Raw genomic sequence first — 14,715 nt, 5'->3', positions numbered from 1 at the left:
AACGGCCATACATTGTGTGGACAGAGGAGGAACAACAGCTGTTGTTCCTGCATTAGCGGCTGCAAACAACTGACAAGTTACTTATTTGTGCGGCCGTATGGGGAACAACGGCCATTGCACATGGAACAAATGGCATTGCATTGATTTCAATGCAATGCCACCCAAGGCTGAAAAAAGGACCGCTGTTTCCATTGCATACAGCGGCCGTTCTTTTTTTTTTTTTTAAACTAAAAATAAAAAATTCTCATAATCACTGCAGATGGTTTCATCTTGTTCTAACCTTTCTGACTGTCCGTGGTTGTGGACCTTTTATATGTTGCATTAGTATTCTCCGTCTTACAGTGGGAGGGACGTGGGAGGGACGGTCACAATACACACAGTATTAATGCGCAGAAGCCTGACTTGTGGCAAGACTTTTTTTTTTTTTCCTATAATGCTTATAGCTATTCAGCAGCGACCAGAATGGTGACTGAAAAATGCGGCTTGGCTTGGAGACAACTCTAAAATTCTTGACAAAGAATCTATTAAAATAGAATGATTCTCCTGTGTCTAAAATAATTGATCAAGAAGTAACAAGAAGAAGCCTCGGAGCGCGCCCGCCGGGATCTTCACAAGCAAATGTTTTCTGGGAGACAGGTGCAACGTTAGAAAAATATGTAGGCAAGCTGTCAGTGGATTCTGGCCGAATCAGCACATTAAGACATGTAACAAAGTTCCTGAACCTGACCAAGAAATTTAGAGAATTTAGAACTTGCAAATGGTAATCTGAATAGCTTAAAGTGTAAATGAGATTTTTTTTTTTTTTTTTTTACAAAAAAACTATTAAAGGGGTTCTTTGAGTTACTATAAATAAAAATAAACATTGCATGTGCACATGCTATACTATGAATATGACAGCACTTGTCTATACCAACCAACCAGATCCCAGCTGTCATTCAAAGAGGACGCCCTGAAAAATAAAAGCTGGAAGCTGATTGGTTGCTGCTACTTCTTCTCCTCTTGCTTTATGTCACTTTGGATACGTCTCCCCCACTCTAATCCCATCCCCAGGATTTGCTTGCAGTGCTTATTCCTACGAGATTTAGGCTATGTTCGCACAATGCCTTTTTTATGAAAAGAACGGCCGATGTTTTCAATTTATACAACGGACGTTCTTTTATTATGCAATGATTTGCATTGAAGTCGATAGAAACAATGGCCATTGTTTCACACAGTGTATTGATCGACGGCCGTTTGAAATAATGATCGTGTCAGTTATTTGCGGCCATTGTCCGTAAGCTTCAATGCAATTTTCATACAAAACAATGACTGTTGTTTATAACTGCCAAATAACGGCCGTTGTTTATACATTGTGTGAACATATCCTTATAAATAACAAATAACCAAATATATAATTAATATAATGAATTCTGCTTCCTCACTATACACTAATAAGGCCATGTTCACACATACGTTGGGTGAACATGGCCTAAAAGTAAGCACCTTAGTACAGGCCTGGAGTCTAGTGAACATTCTGTAGCTGTATGTGTGCGTGCTATCCAACTTTGTTAGGCTCTGATCCCAAGGCAAATGGAAAAGAACACAATGAAACACTTGAAGCTTCGTATCCCTTAAAAGGGAAAAAATTGGAAGAAAACAGAAAGGAACAAATGTGCATTGCTCAATTTCTTGTAGAAAATCCGACACTAGGGATTCTAGACACCGAATACAATATGACAACTGGGCTCTGGTCACAGTATGTAAGAACAATGGTCACTTTCTTACATGATAAGTTCACTCACCACTAGTAATAGCAGCATTCCCTGTGTAGAGATGCTCCACCCATACCCCACCCATCATCCACACCTGCTCCACCCATACCCCACCCATCATCCACACCTGCTCCACCCATACCTCACCCATCATCCACACCTGCTCCACCCATACCCCACCCATCATCCACACCTGCTCCACCCATACCCCACCCCATCATCCACACCTGCTCCACCCATACCCCACCCATCATCCACACCTGCTCCACCAATACCCCACCCATCATCCACACCTGCTCCACCCATACCCCACCCCATCATCCACATCTGCTCCATCCATACCTCATTATCCACACCTGCTCCACCCATACCCCCCATCATCCACACCTGCTTCACCCATACCCCCCATCATCCACACCTGCTCCACCCATACCCCCCATCATCCACACCTGCTTCACCCATACCCCACCCCATAATCCACATCTGCTCCATCCATACCTCATTATCCACACCTGCTCCACCCATACCCCCCATCATCCACACCTGCTTCACCCATACCCCACCCCATCATCCACTTCTGCTCCATCCATACCCCATTATCCACATCTGCTCCACCCATACCCCCCCATCATCCACACCTGCTTCACCCATACCCCCCCATCATCCACACCTGCTCCATCCATACCCCATTATCCACATCTGCTCCACCCATACCCCCCCATCATCCACACCTGCTTCACCCATACCCCACCCCATCATCCACATCTGCTCCATCCATACCCCATTATCCACATCTGCTCCACCCATACCCCCCATCATCCACACCTGCTTCACCCATACCCCACCTCATCATCCAAATCTGCTCCACCCATACCCCACCCCATCATCCACAGCTGCTCCACCCATACCCCACCCCATCATCCACATCTGTTCCACCCATACCCCACCCCATCATCCACAGCTTCTCCACCCATACCCCACACCATCATCCACACCTGCTTCACCCATACCCCACCCCATCATCCACACCTGCTCCACCATCGTGGCTGATTTTGACTGATGTGTCAATGTCCACAATGAGTGGGAAGTATCATTAAAAGTTGTCATTATTTACATAGTAAATGAATAGTAATCACACTGCACGATTGTTTCTGTATCATGTGTCCCATTTACCCTTCAGACCTAGAAGTAGAATGCTCCACCCATACCCCACCCCATCATCCACATCTGCTCCCCCCATACCCCACCCCATCATCCACAGCTGCTCCACCCATACCCCACCCCATCATCCACACCTGCTCCACCCATACCCCACCCCATCATCCACACCTGCTCCACCCATACCCCACCCCATCATCCACAGCTGCTCCACATATACCCCAACTGATCATCCACACCTGCTCCACCCATACCCCACCCTATCATCCACAGCTGCTCCACCCATACCCCACCCCATCATCCACAGCTGCTCCACCCATACCCCACCCCATTATCCACAGCTGCTCCACCCATACCCCACCCCATCATCCACAGCTGCTCCAACCATACTCCACCCCATCATCCACATCTGCTCCACCCATACCCCACCCCATTATCCACATCTGCTCCACCCATACCCCACCCCATCATCCACATCTGCTCCACCCATACCCCACCCCATTATCCACATCTGCTCCACCCATACCCCACCCCATCATCCACATCTGCTCCACCATCGTGGCTGATTTTGACTGATGTGCAAATATCCACAATGAGTGGGAAGTATCATTAAAAGTTGTCATTATTTACATAGTAAATGAATAGTAATCACACTGCACGATTGTTTCTGTATCATGTGTCCCATTTACCCTTCAGACCTAGAAGTAGAATTTGTTGGCCTTAAAGGGAACCAATCAGTATGTTTGTGCCGATTAGGCTTTTTCAAGAACCTCTCAGCCATGCAACCAACCTGGGAGCCCAATGGGCATAAATGTGCTGACTGCTTCCCTTTACCTATAAGATTGGATGTTGTTAAAGGGACAAAAAATGAGTGCCGAGTACTTATGTGCAACATGTATATAATAGGTCTGCCCCCTGGTCATCAACAGATTTCAGGTCTGTGTCTTTATGTAATTACCGATTTCGATAGTACTTGGCAGCAAGGACATTATATTACCGCTTCCTTCTGGTCACATCTGTACCTGTCTTATATGATTCCATTCTATACACTGAACAAGATGGAACTGTCTCTGTGTTCTTATACTCATCCTCACCAGCCCTCCGCCCACCAAATTGTGACCATATCTCCTGGTGGTAATAGTAGGGGGGAGGTGGGCCTGCCTCCAGTGCCCACCAAAGTGTGACCATATCCCCTAGTGGTAACAATAGGGGGGCAGCAGGCCCGCCTCCAGTGCCCACCAAAGTGTGACCATATCCCCTAGTGGTAACAGTAGGGGGGGAGGCGGGCCAGCCTCCAGTGCCCACCAAAGTGTGACCATATCCCCTAGTGGTAATAGTAGGGGGGGAGGCGGGCCCGCCTCCAGTGCCCACCAAAGTGTGACCATATCCCCTAGTGGTAACAGTAGGGGGCAGCAGGCCAGCCTCCAGTGCCCACCAAAGTGTGACCATATCCCCTAGTGGTAATAGTAGGGGGGGAGGCGGGCCCGCCTCCAGTGCCCACCAAAGTGTGACCATATCCCCTAGTGGTAACAGTAGGGGGCAGCAGGCCAGCCTCCAGTGCATAGAGCCGGGCCGGTGCACAGCAAAAGAACTGGACGGTGTTTCAAAAAAAAGGACCATGCCACCGGGTTCCCCTCAAGAGCACTGATGGGCTAATAAAAAAAAAACAGCGATGTGCCGGATGTAACATTCGCTTTAATATTTCACTCTTAGGACTCCTGTAAGCAAGTTACATAACAAAGACATAATCATATTGTCGTATAGCGTGCACAGCATGCTATAGTATGGATACAGTGTCTCCTGCATTCATATGACCCCATCACTGGGTGGGAAGAACTTCATTTGGTTGTATGCCATTCTGGAAATAATTTCCTGATGCCAAGGGGCATGCACAATCTCGCAGGACCAAGCCCCGCTCCAGAGAATGATCTCATTGTACAGAAATGTTGCAGCTTTTGACATTTGCAGCATACAGGACTGATCCAATGGGTTATGCAGTTTTTTAGCTTCATTTGAAAAGGTGTCCATGAGGTTAGTCGCATTGGCTGTATATCTGTGGGCAGGAGCTGAAGTGTTACCTCTGGGGGGATATGTATCAGTGTTATGTGTCCTGCTGTGTATTTCTTTCACAGCATGTCAACATGGCTTTACCATATGATCTGGTTCTATGAGCACTAAGCATCACTAGTTTAAACAGTTATGGGTATCTTTAGTTATCAGAGGAACAATGTTCAACATGTTTCCCTGTACGACTACTAAAGCTGACAGAATTTACAGTAATAGCAAAGCATAGCCCTTTATTACCTCTGCAATCTGCTCATCAGCCGGCTGCCTTTTAAAGGAATATTCCACTCTTATATGACATAACTTATGATATGTTGCTGCCCATGGTGAGACTAACAATTCCTTCCATACTTGTTATTATTTACTCAGTCTCCTTCCCACAGTTCTCAGCTGCTGCTTGTGCTGAAAACACAGAAATCTGTGTATGAGCCTTTCTCTCTGTCTCCCCCTCCCTTCTGAGACAGCTGATGTAAACAAGTATCTGGCTGGCTTTATCTGCAACATTGTAGCTTTTTTGTAATGCTGCGAGGGTTATTCTGAGGTCAAGATGCTAATGAACTCACTGTGATGTAATCCTAGCAGCATTACAAAGAAGCCACAATGTTGCAGATTAAACTAGACCAGGGACTGAATAGATAATAACAAGTATGGAAGGAATTGTTAGTCTCACCATGGGCAGCAACATATCAAACGTTATGTTGGAGCCCCTTTCCTCCTCAGGTGCAGAGAAAAGCTGAATCCAGTCCAGGGAAACTGGGAGAAGTCCATAAAATGACCATGTTTTGGCACCAAAATAACCATTCAAATAAATGGCCGTGAAATAGCCAAATAAGACGTTGTGTGAACTTTTATACCACATTACAAAATGCATGAAAAATGGCAACAATGGCAGTGTGGAGTTATTCTGCAAAGTGTAGCAAATATCTAAGAGCCAAGGAAGTAATATTTGTCCTTGATGAGTCTTATAAGCCATGAGAAGCTGTATTGTGAAAAAATACTTGTCCTTGATTATAAGCCATGAGATGCTGTATTGTGAAAAAATATGTAAAGTTTCTCTTCTAGAGATCAAAGAGAGCTTACTCAATGGTGCCACCGATTGGAGGTAGAGTCCCTGCAGGTCATCAGACAAGTCAACAGTCATTTATCACAGCCAGTCTCAGCAGCGAGCCCCCCTGTGATCAATAGTTTTTGGCATGTCTGATATAGCCAGGGAGAGAGTGCGGCAGGAACAAAATCCACTTTTTCCGACCATGTAGTCTTGAAGACTGACATGGTTGGACTAAGCCATTACGGAGATACAGCCAGGGAGAGGACTGCACTGCTGCACTATCTCCCAGGCTATATCTCCTGATCACAGTGGGTTTTATGTCTAATGACACGTCAAAAGTTACTTATGATGACTGATTGTTATCATAAGGGGTTGTCCAGATATTTAAAAAAAGGTATGGGGGGCAGGGAACTACTTTATATCCTAATCTTATAGGGAAAGTAGCCTGGAAGTAGTAGAGATGGGAGAGCTCTGTGAGCAGGTTATCCAGGATAAGAAAAGCATGGCCGCTCTCTTCCAGATTTGGGACGGGTTTGGCGCTGTTTCTGGAAAAAAGTGGTCATGTTTTTCTAAGCCTGGATGACTCCTTAAACTCTGTGATTTTCTGTGGGCAAGGTGAGGGATCACATGTGCACATGTCATATGGGCAAGAAAACAAAAAAAAGAAATTAAAAAAAGAACATGATCTCTTTCTCTGATTCTTAGGCTATTTTCACACTTGATTTGTGGTATACACTTGCTGTTAGAAAATCTGCAGCAAACTTATCCATAGAACCCAAAGACCCAACAGAGGCCAAATGGATGCAATACAAAAAAAATCAAACTTCTGTTCTCTTCAGTTTTTTTTATAAGAAGAATAAGAGTACAGGTATAAGTAACATGATAAAGAAGTTGGTGCTGACATCTAGTGGTCACTCCACAAACTGCAGGGCCTGATAGGGGAGGAGTGGCAGGACTTTTTCAAAGCTGATAGGTCATTCAGAAAATACATTTAACATATTAATTTCACACAAGATATATTTCTATTGTTCTTCACAAATCCCTTCTATTTAATATAGGTTTTACCTTCCCATACAGGCAATACTTCCCTCCAAGCGCAAACTCTGCTTGAAATTCCTCACCAATTCCGTAGTGCGAACATACCCTCACACTTGGAAAAAGCAGCAAAATATCTACAGTATGGGTCTCCAAACTGCGGCCCTCCAGCTGTTGCGAAACCACAACTCCCATCATGTCTGGACAGCTAAAGCTTTGGATTTGGCTGTCCAGGAATGATGGGAAATGTAGTTTTGGAACAGCTGGAGGGCCGCAGTTTGGAGACCCATGATCTACAGGCTATGTTCCAAAAATGTCTTTTTAGGGGGAAAAACATAAGTTTTTGATAATGACGGACATTATTATTGATCATGATTATCAATAGTGGCTATAAAAAAATAAAAAAAGCTTTTTTACCTAAAAAAAAAGACGTTGTGGAAACATAGCCTTACAGAAATATAAATCACCTATACACCAGGAAGCCACTGACACTTCTAAAAAAAACTATTCTATTACCAATGATAAGGCATAAACCCAACAGATTACCATACTGGAAGGAAGGAACCCATAGCTTCTGGCTACAAGTAATCCCCAAACATACAACTAACGTACACAGTCACTGACAGTGAAAAGCAGAGGAGCTCAAGCTCTAGCACACTCACAGTGATAGTGAGAATGTCCTGGTCCCTCTGACCCTTCAGACCAACAAAGAAAAGCCCTTTTAAATTACATTGCTGCCATTGCTACTACTGCTATTTAACCATGTCAGCAGTTGCAGGTGGTTTCCTTGCTGACAGTTTCCCTCTGATGATGGGAAATGATGGGAAACACTTAATATTACTTAAACCACTGGTTGCAATTAAAATAACCAAGGAACTAAAAAAAAGTAAAATACACAATTTTCTGATACTGCGAGTCTGTAGAAAAGAAGTGATTTAGGTGTCATGGTGGAAATAGAACAATCTATAAAAGAGCACAACCATAATAATGACATCTTACCTGAAAGTGCAGAATGATGGTCCATATTAAACCCAAAGTCAATTTGGGATTCCCATCTGTTATGTCATCATTTCTTATATTTACTAGCTTCACCTGCAAAACAATATCCAACAGTAGATGAAAGAGATGTAATGTCAATGCAAACAGTGGACAATCATACTACATTGTAGGTATACAATCACACTACATCACACTACATTGAAGTTATACAATCACACTTCATCACACTACATTGTAGTTATACGATCACACTACATTGTAGTTATACGATCACACTACATCACACTACATTGTAGGTATATGCATCCAGACCAGTTAGAAGCCTGTAATTATTTATGTATAATCAAGCAGAATCAGGCCAATTATTGTAATAGAGAGAACGATATGGGGGGAGGGGCCAGGGGGGATAAATGACCAAGAAGAGGAGACAAGCAGCTGTACAGTTTGGAGACTGTCTGGGCACATAAATCGCTGGATTCACAGGTCAGAAAAGTCACTGCTTATCAGGGATCTTGGTGAGAGAAGATTGCAGAATGTTGTTATGTGCTGGACTGACTTTTTTCCTCTGTGTGCTCCCTCACCCCCCTTGACCCCTCCTCCCTCCATAGACCATAGTGAACACAGAATTCCTCCTTCTTCTAAAATGAGGGGGGGGGGGGGGGGGGGGGGGGGGCGCGTAGGAAAGCAGTTTTTTGACAACAGAAGGAAACTCTTTTGGTAAATAAAACCTATTACAGAGTCTCTTAAAAATCGCTTTTATTATTGACATTTAGATTTTGGTTTCTGAAAAGTTACAGTTACACTTTAAAAGGTGCAGTAAAAACTGCAACTAAATTACAACCCGATACTAGTATTTGCATCCTATACATGCGGTCATTCATGGGATAATCATCTCTATCTGCCCCTAATACCATCAGGTCATTTTAGGTCTGGTATTCTGAGCCACTTAGTTTCTTAAAATTCTGATAAAGAGCTTGACGTTGCACGATAGACTCCTGCTCAATCTGTCCCAATCTATACAGCAAAGCTGACACATAAGCTACAGAAAACAACCAGTGTGAAAAATGGAACAGTTCAAGTTTGTTTTTGTTTAGTTTTTATGCGTATAGTAAAAAGAAAACATTTATAATAAAAACTGGATTTAACACAAACACTAATCCCCGTTACTGCGGTAACAATGAGAGAAGAGAAGGAATATTTCATTACCTGACGCTTTTTCAAATAATCAAGTGCGATTTGTACATTCTGTAGTCTGTGAAAGCGCATCCGGCCTTTTTCTCTGGGCTAAGAAAAGAAAGCAGAAAAATGACTGTAATATCCATCACATAAAAACTACATTCTATCATTGTCACTTCATTTACTCACAACAACAAAAATATAGATAATTAAAAATTAGGAAACCTATCTGACAAAGATGGCCGTCTTGTAATATAGATGGACGCTAATAACGATCATGATCATTATGAGCGGCCGTATATACATTGAGACGGCTGTTTTCCCTGGCTATGGAACATAACCTTAAAGGGATAGTTCACAGAAAAAAATTATTTTGAATCAAATGGTGCAAGAAACTTCCAGATATTTGAAATTTACTTAAATTTACTTACTTTTTTCTTTCTAATAAACTGGTTTTAGAAAGTTATATAGATTTGTAATTTACTTCTATTTTAAAGTCTTCCCATACTTATCAGCTGCTGTATGTCCTGCAGGAAGTGGTCTATTCTTTCCAGTCTGACACAGTGCTCTCTGCTGCCACCTCTGTCCATGTCAAAAACTGTCCAAAGCAGCAGCAAATCCCCATAGAAAACCTCTCCTGCTCTGGACAGTTCCTGACATGGACAGAGGTGGCAGCAGAGAGCACTGTGTCAGACTGGAAAGAATACAACACTTCCTGCAGGACATACAGCAGCTGATTAGTACTGGAAGACTTGAGATTTTTTTAATAGAAGTAAATTATAAATATCTGGCACTTTCTGGCACCAGTTGATTTGAAAGAAAAACATTATTGGTGAACAACCCCTTTAAGATGTCATGTGCACTGGATGGCACACCGCCATACAACAGTAAACTCCATGGAACTGGTGGGATTAAGTACATTACAAGAAGACTATATAGCAGGGGTAGGAAACCTTGGCTCTTCGGCAAAACTACAACTCCCATCATGCCTGGGCAGTAGGAGCTTTAGCTTTGGCTGTCCAGGCATGATGGGAGTTGTATGTTTGCCACAGCTGGAGAGTCAAGGACTCCCAGCCCTGCTATACAGCTTACTTTATTACTGTGAGCCTGTAGGAACCTATTAGACTGTCTTTTAGGAAAGCAATGGATAGTCAAGACATTTTTCCTTTATAAGAGTCCGTTCACACTATGGAATACGTGTAGATTTTCAAGCAGACTCCTCTTGAAGTTCCCTCTGATCCACTGATTCAATTGAATGTGTCATGCGCACCCTGCCATTCGCCCAAAGAATTGACATGGCACGTATAGTTCCCGTAGTGTGAACGGACTCTAAGTCTATGAATATTTTATTAATGAAAAAACATAACCACCATCAAGTCCAATATCTAAACTTCCTGACCATGTGGGGATATCATACGTTTTACAGAAGGCATGAAACTAGAAACAATTTCTGCCATACACAAGCCGGTTATGTTCCCAATTTTGTTAAACAGATGGGCACTAGTAACGTTATTTGTTACCAGCCGACTATCTAACGAGACGTCCGCGTTCCCTCGATATTGGGAACATAGCTGCCACCTGCATTTTCAGCATAAAAGTAACACTTACTCACACCCAGTAACATAAAAGACAGTAAAATAGGCATAAAATGTGGCTGTATTTTAATTCGAATAATTTGCTACATTAAAATCTACAGCGGCCTGTGCACAAATCGGAATTTACTTTAATTTTTTTTTACAATGTGTGCACAGATTGACAAGTTTCCATAGACTTTAAAGCGAATGTACCATCAGTAAATTCACTTTAAAGCGACTCTATACCCACAATCTGATCCCCCCAAACCACTTGTACCTTCGGATAGCTGCTTTTATTTCAAGATCTGTCCTGGGTCCATTCGGCAGGTGATGCAGTTATTGTCCTAAAAAACAACTTTTAAACTTGCAGCCCTGTGTCAAACTGCTGTGGCCAAGAGTGTCCATGCCTTAGGATTGCAACATCCCTCTGTCCCTCCTTCCCACCCTCTTCATTATTGGGAATGCCCCTATAACAATTTCTCCTATTTATAACCTGTCTGAACGCTGCACATGTGCAGTGTTCAGACAGGTGAGGAATAGGAAAAATCCTGTCCAGGGGCGTTCCTAGTGATGAGGAGGGACAGAGGGGTGTTGCAATCCTAGGGCATGGGTACTCTAGGCCACGCCAATTTGACACAGGGCTGCAAGTTTAAAAGATGTTTTTTAGGACAATAAGTGCTTCACCTGCGAACGGACCCCAGGAAAGAACTTGGATTAAAAGCAGCTATCCGAAGCGGTTTGAGGGGGACAGATTGTGGGTACAGAGTCACAGTTTTTAACATAGATAGAACAGCGCCAGCAGCGGCACCGGCTTTCCTGGCGCCATTCTATCCATGTGCAAAACTTAAAGCGAATGTACTGATAGTACATGCGCTTTAATAAACCACATTATTATTCAAAATATGACTGCATTTTATACCTATTTTACTGCCATATTTTGCCTTTATTTTACTATGTGTCAACATAGCCTTAGAGCTGTAAGTGAAATACTGCAGCCATAAATGACTATGAGAAAACAACAAAGCCAAAGCACATCTATAATAGGTGTATCGATTATCATGAAGGTAAACCAGTAAGCGCTGTGAGATGTATAAGTAACAATTTATTGCAAATTCCTGATTGACACTAATATGGCCATTATAAAGGAGTCCAGCCACTGGTTTATTTTCATGTTATTTTCATGCAGTCTGGACGCAGGAAGACTGAAGGATGAGGTCAGAGTGTGTGGGTTGTGCTCGGGGACTGTGGACTGAGGGTAGGAGGAGTGTTGTGTCTGCTTCTATGAGTCTGTAGGATAAGGGCTTGAGTGGGATGAACATTACAGTGTGATGTCTAAGCTGAAAGACTGTAGGAACAACACTAGGGGTTAAAGGAGTTGTTCACTTCACTAAAAAAAAAATTATTTCAAATCAACTGGTCCCAGCAAGTGCCAGAGATTTTTTATTTACTTCTATTTAAAAATCTTGAATCTTCCAGTACTTATCAGCTGCTGTATGTCCTGCAGGAAGCCCATCCACAGATCATCAATAGGAGCTGAGGCTGCAGTTCACTGGTGTAACCACTACATCACACAATTGTAAACGCCATGGATCTGATGGGATTAAAGTGTCACTGTCGTATTTTTAATTTTTTTTTTGCAGAAATCAATAGTACAGGTGATTTTAAGAAATTTTGTATTTGGGTATATTAGGCAAATATGACATTATCTGCATTCAAAAAGACTTTCCCCCGGGCCCCCCCCCCCCCCCTCCTTTCTCTCCTTCACTGCTCATTGTCAGGAAATCATGTCTTGTTGCATCAGACGTGCTCCTGTCTGTTCTATGGAGAGGGGAGGGGGGAGGAGGGAGATTAGTCACCAGCAGAGAACAAAGGATTACACAGCTAAAAGCCGGTATTCAGAGGTCAGAGAGGTCAGTGCTGACCTCAGAAGAGATAGCCCGGTGATGTAGCTGTAAATTAACTCTTTGTTGTCCTGTTTTGGTGCCTCATCTCCCTCCACCCAGGGGGAAGAGCTTCAAACTGCTTTCTCATGAGAAAAATAAATTTTTTGGCTAATAAACCCAATTACAAAGTTTCTTAAAATCGCCTGTACTATTGATTTCTGCAAAAAATAAAAATGAACGACACTTACACTTTAAGTACATTACAAGAACACTATACAGCAGAAGTAGGGAACCTTGGCTTTCCAGCTGTTGCAAAACTACAACTCCCATCAAGCCTGGACAGTCAAAGCTTTAGCTTTGGCTGTCCAGGCATGATGGGAATTGTAAATCGTCAACAGCTGGAGGGCCGAAGGTTCCCCCTCCCTGCACTGCACAATGAACAGAATTGACCGCTTCCAATTCTGTTCTTAGTGTAGTGTTGGTGTTGAACAGCTGATCGGCAGGGGTGCTTGGTGTACGTCCTACATATCTATGTCTATGTCTATGACATACAGCAGCTGATAAGTACTGGAAGACTTGTTATTTTTTTATAGAAGTAAATTACTAATCTCTGGCACTATCTGATACCAGTTGATTTGAAAGATAAAAAAAAATCGCTGGAGTTGCCCTTTAAGGCTTAAATATCATGCAACTCTGTAGTAAGAGATTAGCTAGAAATTAACGATTTATAAATATTTTTTTATAACAATATACTTTCTTAAATGAAATTCTGTCGTTTAAGGTATGGTAAAACTGTAGTTCTCTGCCTCTACCACAAGGTGGCAGAATTACATCAGACAACACAAGCTTGGAGGCTTATGGATGAATTTCATTTGTGTAATCTATGAAAGTGAAGGTCAAACAGTCAATGAATTCCACTGGTGTCATCTATGAAAGTGATGTTTTGTTCACACCCAACATGTAAGCAGTGTACAGGAACACAAACTAATCTCATCCTCTCCACCGTCCAATGGTACAGACTTATAGGAGAAGGTGGTGGCTGGCTTTTTCCACACACCTCCCACATAATTTGCAGAAGCAAGAACTGCAGAGAATCATCCAATACAAGTTATATGTAAGCAGACAGAAAAAGAATAAAAGAATACAGCAATAGTGACAGGGGGGGAAATAATAAAGAAAAGCAAATCATATAGCCGATTTAATAGAAGGGGGGTGCAGAAATATACAGGCTATTTTATGACTGGGAATAATCTGACCTGCTTGTCGGAAAAGCAGTGATATACTCTTTAATGACAATAAACCAGCAAATTTGTCTTTTATTACGTCTACAATACTAGCAGCATCCAGATTATCTCACAGTCATGGGACTAAGATGAACCAGCCGGTGCCTACAACTCCACCACACTACCCCCCATCTGCTCAGGAAGTGACCGCCTTCTGTATCGACATGATAACACTCCATCATTAGCTATATATATGGGTGGTAGCAGGACATGGAGAGAAATGAGTTGCTGCACCTCACACCTATGGCTGACACTAATGCCTCTCGGCTACATTTAAAAACCAACGCCAGGATGTTGGTATATTATTTGATCAAACCATATTGTCTCATGTACCACGTGCAGGTCTCCTGGTTCACATGGGTCCCTACACTAACTCACAACTGTGTCAGTCAGCGACCGCCAACCCTGCAAAGCAAGCACAAACAGGGAAGCGACCAATCCCCAAGGGTTCCCCCAAAACCCAGCAGGCACCACCGGCGGAGAAAGCTGCTGATTGGGGTCACATGGGTCTGTGAGGAGTGCAAACACTCAAAAAAGAGAGAACATCCTGGAGTTGTTTTGTAAATGTAGCTGAGAGGCATTAGTGTCAGCCATAGGTGTGAGGTGCAGCGCTCCTTTTTTCTCCATGTCCGTATTTTACATTTCTCTCTTTTCTGAGTGTTTGCACTGGTGTAAGACCCATGTGACCCCAATCAGCAGGAGGCACCTGTGCACACATGACTAGTACCTCCTATTTTTACCATT

At 43.0% G+C, this 14,715-nt stretch overlaps 1 protein-coding gene across 17 annotated transcripts in view; it reads right to left on the bottom strand.

Annotated features, from left to right (window-relative positions):
• DST (dystonin) overlaps positions 1–14,715 on the bottom strand; it is a 398,894-nt gene that overhangs the window by 243,349 nt on the left and 140,830 nt on the right. For all 17 annotated transcript variants that reach the window (XM_069974481.1, XM_069974486.1, XM_069974484.1 and 14 more), the window contains 2 exons: positions 9,262–9,339; positions 8,056–8,148 (listed from right to left, as the gene is read on the bottom strand). In XM_069974481.1, coding sequence (XP_069830582.1) covers positions 8,056–8,148; positions 9,262–9,339 — 171 coding nt within the window. The remainder of the gene's footprint in view (positions 1–8,055; positions 8,149–9,261; positions 9,340–14,715) is intronic.

The sequence above is a fragment of the Dendropsophus ebraccatus genome, chromosome 6, assembly GCF_027789765.1.
Source record: "Dendropsophus ebraccatus isolate aDenEbr1 chromosome 6, aDenEbr1.pat, whole genome shotgun sequence".
Lineage (NCBI taxonomy): Eukaryota > Metazoa > Chordata > Amphibia > Anura > Hylidae > Dendropsophus > Dendropsophus ebraccatus.
This window is presented reverse-complemented; position numbering and strand designations above follow the sequence as displayed.